This window comes from Gobius niger, assembly GCF_951799975.1.
Source record: "Gobius niger genome assembly, chromosome: 2".
Taxonomy (NCBI): domain Eukaryota; kingdom Metazoa; phylum Chordata; class Actinopteri; order Gobiiformes; family Gobiidae; genus Gobius; species Gobius niger.
The window spans coordinates 9,783,922-9,796,308 of record NC_136853.1 but is presented as its reverse complement, the minus strand read 5'-3'; the positions used below and the strand labels follow the sequence as shown (position 1 = coordinate 9,796,308).

At 41.8% G+C, this 12,387-nt stretch overlaps 1 protein-coding gene across 10 annotated transcripts in view; it reads left to right on the top strand.

Annotated features, from left to right (window-relative positions):
• vav2 (vav 2 guanine nucleotide exchange factor) overlaps positions 1–12,104 on the top strand; it is a 308,481-nt gene extending 296,377 nt beyond the window's left edge. For 5 of the 10 annotated variants that reach the window (XM_079582580.1, XM_079582579.1, XM_079582576.1 and 2 more), the window contains 6 exons: positions 120–236; positions 2,433–2,520; positions 3,020–3,143; positions 4,318–4,407; positions 8,220–8,374; positions 10,715–12,103. In XM_079582580.1, coding sequence (XP_079438706.1) covers positions 120–236; positions 2,433–2,520; positions 3,020–3,143; positions 4,318–4,407; positions 8,220–8,374; positions 10,715–10,762 — 622 coding nt within the window. In that variant the 3' untranslated portion in view covers positions 10,763–12,103. Of the gene's footprint in view, positions 1–119; positions 237–2,432; positions 2,521–3,019; positions 3,144–4,317; positions 4,423–8,219; positions 8,375–10,714 lie in introns of all 10 variants that reach the window. The other 5 variants (XM_079582572.1, XM_079582573.1, XM_079582571.1 and 2 more) reach the window with 4 other exon arrangements.
• Positions 12,105–12,387: the final 283 nt, after the last annotated feature.

The window sequence follows — 12,387 nt, the reverse complement described above, 5'->3', positions numbered from 1 at the left end:
GTAATTGTTGCAGTCATAATACCCCTTTTAGAAGTGATCAAATAAACATAATCTACCTATTCAAAGTCAGCCCACCATCCGCTGCAGTTGGAGGTCACGGTGTGCACGTTTCTCCACAGGTTTGCGGGGAACATGGAGAGGCAGCAGGCGGACAACCTCCTCAAGTCCCACTGCAGTGGGACGTACCTGATCCGCGAGAGGACGGCAGAGGCCGAGAGATACGCCATTAGCATCAAGTAAGAAAGAGAAAAGTAAAGAAAAGTAAGTCTTCAGTATTAAAGGTGCCTTATGCAACTTTTCATGTGGAAGAAAAGTTGATCTTTGTGCGTATTTGGCCTTGTAGTTACCCAGTGGTCAGCATGGCGCCTTCACATTCCATCACAGTGGTCTTTAGGACGCTCCAGGATCACTTGTGTGGTAGGTTTTCACTGCTGACGGACCCTCTCACCAGAAAACAATTAATTCTGGAGCGTTGAGAGACCACCGTGATGGAAAGTAAAGGCGCCATGCTGACCACTCATACAGCTACTAGGTCACTACAAGGTCAAATACACACAAATATCCTTAGTTTTTTCACAGAAAAAGTTGCATAATGCACCTTTAAAGGGACTAGATGCAAGTTTGTCATTTTTATACTCTGCTGCCACCTCAGGTCTTATGCGTAACTGCAGTTTATATATTAAGCTTGTGCGTGACGCCTTTTTGAGTTGATTTTAGAGGCAGTTGTGGTGAACAAATCGGGGCTCATTCTACACATTAGGACATTGTTGCCATTGTTGGAACATGTAGGGGAGGAAAATACTTTTTACATTTTAAACTCTGTATAGTCCCTTTAAGGGATGGGGCTCCCAGGAGAAAAAAGCTTTTAGTCTCACTGCTGTGCTTCGATATTTTATTAATGCTGACGACCTGAAGGTCACGGAGCAGTCTCCTTGAGCCCTGCTTCATTTTCCAGAGCTGTGATGCCGGATTATGACGAATTGTTTACGCTAAACCAGAGGGGACAGAGCGTTCTCCGTTGTCGGCCCAAAGCTGCGGAACGCTCTGCCCCCCCACGTCCGAACGGCCCCCATGGTGGAGTGTTTTAAATCTCGTCTTAAGACCCATTTTTTAACACCGCGTGAGTTGTGTGGTCCCCGTGTCTTTTATTTATTTGATCTTGTTTGTTTTATTGTTTTATCCATTGTTTTTAATGATTTTATTGTTTTATCCATTTTATTTTTATTCATGTCTTTTACGAACTATTTATTGTTTTATGCAGGTTTTAGTGTATTCTCTTTTGTTTAATTTTGAATCTGTCTCTTTTGCGGCAGAGCTAATAAGTATTGCATCTGTTTTTAGGATCTCATGGGCAGCACTTTGGAAACATTTTTGTCGGTTGAATGTGCGATACAAATAAAGTGGATTGGATAAAGTGATATTAGAGAAGAGAACAATTTGCATTTCTTCAACAGTGTTCTCACCAGTGCCATTGAGTGTAGGGGCCCCCCTAAACTGTGAAACACCGTGGATCATTGAAGATCATACAGTATATCTAAATCTAGCCGGTGCGGATGGCCTGTGTGAAAGTACAGCCCCGTTGTCATGGCGACGTTAGGCAAATTAACATGGAGACTCTCAGGGAAGGTTTGGATGCATGCGTTTGGTGCAAAGTTTAGCTGTAGGAGGTTGTTTCAGAGCGAACAGATTAAAGGAGAAAGGACAGTGTTATATGAAAAGAGCCAAATCCTACAGACCTGATGTTGTTCACCTCAGCGACTCAGAAATAGCCTTTCTCGCTAAACAGACCTGATAAGTCAGCGTTCGCATCACGGATGGCTAAAAGGCTTGTTGTCAATATTCAGCGTTCATTAGCTAGCCATTGTTTCTGGGAAAAAGGAAAAAACCTCTGAATTACGACGTTACTTATCCCATACGAATGCACATAAAAGTTGCCTGACGTCCTCGGGTAATTTCAGCTTTGCCGACATCCTCAGGTAATTCTAATCCTGTGCGAGTAGGGGTTAAGGCTGTAATAAATGTGTTCAGTTTGTCCCATCTAAAGCTCTTTGTGGCCATGTCTGTGAAAGGAGCTATACCAATAAATTCCACTGTTTTGCAGCCGCTCCAAAGGCTCTCAGAATATAAACATTTTTTCTCGTAGCACTTTTGAAGCTGTGCTCGTTTGAGGGTGAGAGTGAATGGTGGTGGTCAGAGGAGACACAGACTCAAATTCAATATATATTGCGTCTTTTACTACTTGCTTTTTGACTTGAATCACATTTTGAATGATGTGCTTTTATTGCTTTCAAGTATTGACACTCTTGAGCTCCGGAAACGCAAGAGGACAGTGAACTTTCTGCAACGACGCGACGAGACGCAGCAACGCATTTATACACTGAACAGCACACTCCTGTTTCCACTGTTGAACTCTGTCCTCTCTGTTTTCTCAGGTTCAACGATGAAGTCAAACACATCAAAGTGGTCGAGAAGGACAGTTGGATCCACATCACAGAGGCCAAGAAGTTTGAGAGCTTATTGGTGAGGACTGCTCCCAATGAAAACCATGGAGACCGCACATAAACAACGTTTCCATCGAATGAAGCGGTTTAATAGCTTCTATGAAATAATGCGCACCTTTTTTTTAATCGACATGCACTGAAGCTCCCTCGAGCACTCTGCTACTTTGTATTATTGTCCTGCAGTCTGATCGAGTGCAAATGCTGACATGATGGAAAAGCTACAAAAGATTGCGAACTCATTTAGTATTAAAAAGAGATTGACAGGGCTAATGTGAGAGAAATGCACAACGATTTGGAAATGCTATTTGCAAAGGATTAGCTCGTATATAATGTGAAGGATTAGCTCGTATATATTCATAAGTTATGTATGGAATTTATGAGAAACCCAGACTCCTTTCATATTATATCATCGCCTTGAATTAAGTAGAAGTTAGTACAGAAAAGCGTGAGAACTTGACATGCATTTTTTTCGTTTGATACACTTTGTTGGATGACTTTTCTGTTGATCAATGCTTCAGGAACTGGTGGAGTACTATCAGGCACATTCTCTAAAGGAGAGCTTCAAGCAGCTGGACACAACACTGAGGTATCCGTACAAGTCCAGGGAGAGGTCGCTGACACGGGGCAGCACCAGGTCACCAGGTAACTACCACAGACGCACAGGGCAGGGTTCACTACGGACACCTACTGACCAAAAGAAGAGCTGAGGGCAGCTTTGAGGTGAAAAAAGAGCTACAAAAATATAAGCTCTTTCTAATCTATCCTAATGCATAGATTTTTGCTTTTTGATATAAAATAAGGTCCTGTCTATGAACAGCTTTTGCTATAGATACAGACGGCATCTCTGGAATCGCCCATATATGGTCATTTTTGAAAACAGTTAAGGGGGAAAACAATTTTGAAAAAATGTACATTTTCTCTAATTATTCAAAAACTACAGTAACAAATGCTGAAATATGAATATAGTTTTCTTCTAAATAATCAAACAAAGACATGGGGAGGAGCAAAGTGGTTCAACAGCCCATAAATACATGAATAACGGAGAATGCTAACTTGATGCTACATGTTAGCATCGGGCTAATGCTAACGGTTAGCTCGCGCTTGCTACAACTGCCGTTTTTTCACTTCTACTGAACAATCTGTTATGACAAAATATCCATATGGGCCCGATTTACACTTGACTTTATTTACATGTGATAAATAAGTTCATATTCCACCAGAAAATGGCTAAAAAGAGTGGAAAATTGTGTTTCTCTAAAGATTCTATTTTCCCCTTCGGCGAAGCCACGCCCCCTTCTATGACGAGATGCCGTCTGTATCTATGTTAGGTCAAAAATTGCATTATCTGATAGATATTTAAAGGCTCTGTACCCATTTTATTTAAACATTTTTTTTATTTATTTTTTGTCCTAAATATATTGTACACTTCGGACAGTTCTCACTTGTTTGACCTAACACGTATTTCGGAAAGGGGGAATTGGCTCCTTGTGTGACGCCGGTGCCTGTGTAGACAACATTAAAATGTTTACAGCAGTTTATTTTGCTTTTAATAACCTACAATATAAACCTTTCTAGCCTTTTTATTGTTATCTTTTTCATGTTTCTCTGAGTTTTTTAATGAAACACAACATGCATCTAAAACGTAGAGAAAATGCCCTTCTTTGCTACCTTCGCTAATGCTACCGTCCCTTGATCCTCCTTGTTCTGCGAATGCTCTGGTGTTTAAGACCTGTGCTTGTGAGCTGGGCATGTTTTCCTTCTACGTGCTGCTTTACTGCTGCTCTCTTCTCTTCTTTTGTTGTATGCCGCTCACCAGCCGCAACCTGCGCCTCCTACAACTTCTCCTTCCTCAGCCCGCAAGGCCTCAACTTCTCCTCCTCTCCCACCGCTGCCCCCTTCTGGTCAGGTACTCCAGTTTGCAGTTGAGTTCCATTTTTTAGATTTTTTTCTCAAAAAATGTACTTTTCATTATATTTTTGAGTACATTTTTATTTTGGCTTTATTGCTTCAAAGGAGGGGAGTAATGAGTAGAGCTTTTTTTTATTTTTGGCGTCATGTATTTATTTATATTGTTTTGCCGGAGCATGCAGCTTTTTTTATATAAAAGATTCTGAAGCTGTCATCTGTACATTGTTGTACCTCTCTTACTCTAACTTTTATTTTAAATTCATAATCCTCAGTGACAATATTACTGTTATGCTAATTTGTTACATATTCATAAAACAGGAGAATTATTCATCTCAATCACATAATTGATATGAATTATTTATATCCCAGATTTTTTTTTTTTGACACAATTTATTAACTTAAGTTATTATACGGCTCTTCACAACGTAAGTAGAAGCTCCGTTGATTTGAATGGGATTTCCCAACGTTCTACCGGTCATTATTTTCTGATAAAGGACCTCTGAGAAAAATAATGACCGCTGCCAATGGCAACGGAGTTTGTGCTTTCATATCACTCCGCGTGTACGTAGTAGCGACACTATCTGTTCCCGTCACTGCGAGAGAAGTCGGGGAATTGCTCGTGAAGTTAGCGTGAGTCTGACTTTCAACTCACCCAGAGATTCACCACCATTTCTCCACTCCAACTGCGCCTTCAACTAAGTAGCTAGGCTAGCTACTAGCCTTGCTGCTCCTAGCAAAACGTTGCGTAGCAACGCGCAAACTTTTGGGAACTATTTGTCGCGGAAGTCATTAAATAAACCTTTTGACCTTCATAAAAGCGTACGAAGTTTATGTTGTGTGTTCAGTTGGCAAATGGCCGTATAATAAGCCTTATAATGGCCGTATAATAATCGCGTCGGGGTCCGGTTCGCCCTGTCGGTGCTTATTTTCCCGATAATGACCAGCGTTCTATACATTATCCCTTACTTAATTAACTGAGCTCATTACGTTATTAATCAGTTAAGTTATTACTAACTTAGCTTTGCGGGACCATGGTATAAACAGGATAATGCAGAATAACTTTGTGTGGGACGGTTCACGCCTCCACGTCGTTCTGTTGTTTCTGATAATGGACACGTCGTTGTGCATCATCTCTTACGTAACCGCACAGTTATGGTGCGTTCAGGTGGTCTTTTATCGTCTAATGTGAGCTTTTTAGTTAAACACTGCTACTTTTTTAGTTTAGTGTTAGCTGTCGTCATCCTGGTAACATAATTGCGTATTTCAATTGCTTGATAGACACACATCGGCAGCGCTTTTTGAACTGAAAATGTCTGTGGTGTCGGGTGTTTAGTTCCGCTTTACTGTGGACTGCTGCTACAGGAAAGGCGTGCGGCCTCGAAGCCTGAAAATTCACTGTATTATTGGGTCATTTTCATGTTCCGTTAGGCAAAACAAGGGCATATATTTGTAAGTTAGAGTGCCTCGGATCTTTTTTTTTTTTTTGACTGGACAAGAACTGTTTTTTAACACTAGCATTGATGAAAACTAAGTATTTCGATAGGTACATTTAGCTTCTAATTTAGTGATATGATTTTTTTTTTTTTTTTGTATTGACCTTTGTTTAACCAGGATAGTCCCACTGAGATTAATTAATTTTTTTTAAATAACAATTAGCTTACCTGGTTGAAATGTGTGACTGTGTCACACTGCTACTCCCTTTGTCCCTTCCGGCCTCCTACTACCTGCAATTTCATAATCTGCGTGAGCTTTTTCCATTACCACTGAGCCTGACATTCACTCATCGAATAAAAAAAAAAACGTGTACTCTCCACACGTTGAAACCCTTTGCTCCTCATTTTTCTCACATACAATTTTCGTTCATCGTACTCCACCGCACTTACTCATCCCCGCTTCCATTACCTGCATATCGATGGCCAAACAAAAAGCAAAACCTCCTATCTGCCAATTTGTATATAATGAGTTTTCACATTAAACGGCGAGAACAAGGATGATTCCACATGTTCAGTCTATCTGCAGGATGCTCCCACCCTTTCTTATGACATAAAAGTCGTCTGAAAAAAACTCCTAATTGACTGGAATATCTTGAACACAAAACCTCAGCATGTTTTTTACTGCTGAGCCTATTCCATTTATAGAAACCATGGAAGAAAACAACATGCAATGGAACATTTTGGCCAGTTTTGCCAGTTTGGCAACTTATTTAACACGACTAGTTATTTTCTTGTCCATATGGGTAAAGTGTGTGCCCACCAACCATTTACCAGCCAGTTCAAACCTTGCCAAAAACATTTGAAACATGTGTGGTTCCAGTTTGGTCAACCATGTCATGTGATCACTGTCGGCAAAACGTGGCTCAGTGTATAATGTGCAGTCTGGCGTGCACATCTGAAATTGGGCTTAAAACTCCAAACATGTTGTACTGCGACTGAGGTTTTATCTCATCTTTCCGTGGCCCATGCAGGCCCACCTTTATGTGCCCATAGGCCCCGGAGCGTAAACAGAATTGTAGCCCCGCCCCATAATTTTTTTTAGCGATGTTCATACCATTGATAGTTGATGCGGTTCTGTACCGTTTCACTTATCAATTCATTTAAAAAATAGGCTATAAATTATAATATGAAAAATGACCTATTTTGACATAAACTTCCTCAAAGCATTTTTATAAAGCTAATGTAGAATGGTTATTAAACTAACGGGATTTAAAGCTATTTCAGTGGCAGACACTCTTTTTTTCAGCCCTTCAGCGTCGTAGTTTCTGAATAATACGACCGAGCGGCAAAAGCATGTTTTAGAACGTGCGCTTTGCCTGTATCTGCAGGCCTGTATCTGCAGGCGTGTATCTGCAGGCCTGTATCTGCAGGCGTGTATCTGCAGGCCTGTATCTGCAGGCGTGTATCTGCAGGCCTGTATCTGCAGGCGTGTATCTGCAGGCCTGTATCTGCAGGCGTGTATCTGCAGGCCTGTATCTGCAGGCGTGTATCTGCAGGCGTGTATCTGCAGGCGTGTATCTGCAGGCCTGTATCTGCAGGCGTGTATCTGCAGGCCTGTATCTGCAGGCGTGTATCTGCAGGCGTGTATCTGCAGGCGTGTATCTGCAGGTTTGTATCTGCAGGCGTGTATCTGCAGGCGTGTATCTGCTGTATCAGTGGGACAAAGAGCCACTACAAGGAGGCCGAAGAGCCGCATGCGGCTCCGGAGCCGCCGTGATAGGCCCTTGAATACGGTAGGCCCCTGGGCTCCAGCCCCTGCTAGCCCATTGGTTAAGACGGCTCTGGGCCAATGTGACACGTTCCAAACATGAATCCAGTTGTTGACCCATTACACACTACAGGACATGACTCTCTGACTCTTCCACTCATCATCATTCACCGCGACTGAGCATTATATATAATGCTGCAGTGTACGGTCGACTACCTGTGAACCAGCATATTGACTACTCAACCCACCTCTCTTCTTGCTTCTTTCCTGCCTCTTTGCCTGCAATTTCCTAGTCAGCATGTGCTTTTGCAATACCACTCAGCCTGATCCATTTTCAGAGACATTTTCCCAGGAAGACATTCACTCATTAAATAAAGAAAAAAAAAAGTAATTTCCTCCTCACACGATGAAACACTATGTCCTCTGCCCATCATTTCTCGTTCCATGTTGGCACTTCTACAACGCAACTCATTATTGCCATTGTGTTGCCCCTGTGTCTCCACAGAGAGCTGGACCGTTAATTAACAAATTGTGAAACAAACAGGATTTTCGAGTATAGGAGTGCATAGTGGAAACTAAATGGAGTTTTCTTGTGTGTTGTTGTGGCAGTGTTTACTCCCAGGGTGGTGAGCACGGCGGTTGCCAGGTATAACTTCGCAGCCCGGGACATGAGGGAGCTGTCATTGAGGGAAGGAGACATCGTGAAGATCTACAGCAAGATCGGAGGAGACCAGGGCTGGTGGAAGGGAGAGGCCAACGGACGGGTGAGGCAGGAAGCACACCGACTGGGGAAAAAGAAAAAAAAAGATCCAATAAACAATCCTTTTACCAAAACCATTTTGGAGCTAGTAACAGAGGTTACATGAACCAAAAACTCTCCGTCATTTACGGAATATTTTTTAGCTTTGACGGAACATTTTGAAGGCTGCGCAGCAACTGAACAGCTTTTTAAATGCCTCGTAAATGTCCTCAGATTAAGAATGGAATGTCTCTTGGGATCTGCCATCTCATTTCTATGGACACAGGCAGATAATTTATGAATTATACGACATACAAAACACTCTACACACCCTAACTTTTAAAGCAATGTCGTTTTTCATCAAAAATGCAAAATTCTCATATTATTTTTCAGTTTCTAAATATTTACCAGAGAACGATTATTAAAGTAGTTGTCAAATATTTCAGTAATCAATTAGTTGTCAGTAAATCGATTTGTTGTTTCAGTCGTAATGTAAAAGTGTGTGAATACAGTCAATGGGGTATTGAGGGGGAAAAAAAATCAAACTTTTGCATCGCACTTTTCGTTCATTGGTCTTGAATTGGGAGATACCATTGACAGTGAACATCTCCCCAAGTTAGTTGAAGTTGTAGTAATGCAGCAATGGAATAAAGCACAACTCCAGGTTTGTTTTTAGTAAAGAAACGTCATTCCATAACTAAAAACTTGGGGGGAAAAACAACATACAACCATAAAAGTCTGGACCTGTGTCGATCAATTTTCAAAACTTCTTAACTCACCCCTGACATCTCACTTCCTGTTCTTTTATTTCTAAATCCATCTGGAGTTCTACCCTTTGACACATGAAGTGAGAGATTTGACCCACTGTGCTTTGATTCTGTTCAATCATCTGGTGACATGGTGGGATTTATAAAAGAGACTTAATATCACACATCACATGAGACTGACTACATCATTAAAAGAGTATGAAAATGAAAAGTACAGCTGTGAGTCCAAACTTTTCCTGGTCAGGCTGTAGCTTTTGATATTTGGCTGACAAAATATTCACTAAATGAATGGGATAACCATTGGACCACTAATCACTTTAATTTAAATGTGTATTTGAGTAGTAGCTTAACTCACTCAGCCAGCTCAAACTCCTCTTCCAACTCTGCTGTCCTCCTTCACTCACGCTGTAACGCTTATACTTCATAAATTATACCGCGGTGCACTATAACAAAGAAGAGCAAATGTCCGAATCATGCGTTCACAACATCGACCAAGCCAGGCCTGACCAGTGTGCTCACAATGAGTCAGCAAAGAGGAGGAGAGACAGGGATGTGCCCGGCAGAAACAAGCCACAATAATGGAAATAATGGAAACAATATTGGAAGCTTATTTCTATTCCCTTTTCACATGCCATGTCAGCCATAGCCCTTCACACAGTGCAGGGGATTTGTTCTTCGTTCACTCCACACACGGTGGTGGTGTGAGCTATGTACTGTATGTAGCTTCAGTTTCACATGGGGTAGACTGACAGAAGCATGACTGCACACATCTGCTGCAACAGACCCTCTGACCATCACCATTATTCATTCACACACACACACACACCCACACGCACGCGCACGCGCACGCACGCACGCACACGCACACGCACACGCACACGCACACGCACACGCACACGCACGCACGCACACACACACACACACACACACACACACACACACACACACACACACACACACACACACACACACACACACACACACACACACACAGAGACATCATTCATCCTGGCCATATTTGTAGTGGTAGGAGAAACAAGCAGGAGAACCACTCCAGCAGGGGAACGAATCTGGAACCTTCTTGCTGTGAAGCATGAACACTAACCACTGTGCCACCATGCACCATAGTGACTCGAGTCCAAGTCCCAAGTGCTCCTCTCTGGTTTGAACGATAGTGAACATCTGTCATTTCCCCATCAGAATGGTTGTTCTGTCAAAGGCATTCACCCTCTGCTCAGGGCGATATGGACCAAAAGTCATATCCCGATATATTTTGCTTGAATATCGATATACGATGTGTATCCCGATATTTTTTCCGCAAAGTGAGAGCTGTGAAAGGAAATGTTCAGTCAAAGTCACATACGAGTAGTTTTATTGAAAACTCACTATAAAATGTAAACATAAACACTGTCTAACAAAGCTCCGTAAGTTGCACATTTAAATAAATATAGTCTATAAAATAAATCAGGGCAGCATTTACATATAAAGAGACAGCAAAATAAAGTGCTCACTTTAAGATAAACCTTTTTATAAATCAGCTTGAGATTACATGTTTCTTTTTGTTAAGTGAATTTGAAGTATTTGTTTGTGTGTTGCAGATCGGATGGTTCCCGTCGACTTACGTGGATGAAGAGGGCGCGCAGTAACCATTTCAAATCAGGACCATCTTTCCTCTGTTCTACTCAGAGAAAATCACTCTTTCTCCAGGAAAACGGCGTGGACTTTTTGTTGTTGCTTTCGCTGGAAACCTTTTTTTCCTCCCTCTTCATCAGACTCCGTTCCTCTCTTCCTGCGTATTGACGTCGCTCTCGTTTGTTTTAGCAAGATCTCCCGTTTCTTGGGAGCAATCCACGTGGCTGTGTTTCGCCGCTCTCGATTTGGATAGCTTTACTTTGGAAAGTTTTTGTTGCTATGGTGAAATAATTGTACAGTATAGATAATTTATTGAATAGAGATTATTATCATGATTATTGTGAGGATTTTAGCTGCAGCAAAAAAACAAAACAAAAAATGTTTGGAAAATGAAAACAAATCCTGCTTTTCTGATTTGTCGTCGAGAGATTTTTTGCCTTAGTTGTCATGGTGATGCCTTGTGGGCGGACACCGGACTATCTGGTCGGACTTCGGTATGCATGTGCCCAGCGCGGCCCACACAAACACTCAAACACGCTGACCAATGGACAGTATGGTGCCTTCAAGAAATGGTCGTCTCCTCTCCAGACCACAACATCAACAGTCTCAAGAGTATCCTGCTGTAGTACACATCAGAATGGGCCAAGGAACTTTATTGGGAAGTGAAATGAAATCCTGTAAGACTGCCCAAAACATATTTACTTTGATTTATGTTGACGAGGTTGTAGAGGACCACCCAGAGCAAATCCACCAGAAACACAGAAACCATGGAAAATCTTTACCAAATTAGGGCCTCATGGGAATTGATGGCATAAGGTTACCCTGGATGACAAGATATTTTGTCGTCAAAACCAAAATGTGAAATACTAGAGTTACTAAAACATTTGGACACTACATTGTGTAAGATGTAGTTAGTCGACCCAGCAGCTAACGGATATATCCCTCGCCTCTTTCCTCTACTTTCAAAATAGATTTTTAGCCTATGTTGGTCTCTGTCAATGGGAAAGTTTCGTTTCACTTTCCAATCCAAACTCTGTTGTAATGTGCCTCAGCAAGTTGGCCACGACTGACCAACAAGGTGCGGCTTCTCATTGGTTTACAAACATAAGAAACCGGGTTCATGGAAGATGCTGCAGTATTCGTACGCCTTGCTCAACTCCCACAAACCATAACATAAAACCACTTCCTCTCAGGGTTAATCCATCAAACTGAACAACTTGGTAATGACATGGATATCAGAGTATTGCAGGTCTTGATCTTTTGCTGTGTTCCAGTTGTCCTCGGCGGTTGGAAATCCTAGCTGGGAAAGCTAGTTTGTCAAGTCGGAGTTTAATGTTAATGACAGAAAAACATAATTTAAAGGTACATTCTGGAACTTTTGGTGAATTATTATTAGTGTTTTTGTTTTATAATTGCGCATTTGACCTTTCAGTGACCCAGCGGCTGTGTGAGTTTAGCTTGGCGCCTTAACTTTCCATCATGGTAGCTCCAGGGTCAATTGTTTTTAGAGTCAGCTGGTAGGTTTCCACTGCTGACCTACGAAACAATAGATCCTGGAGCACTGTAGCGATGTTATGGAAAGTAGAGGCGCCATGCTAACCACCCATACAGCCTTTGGGTCACTAAAAGGTCAGTTATG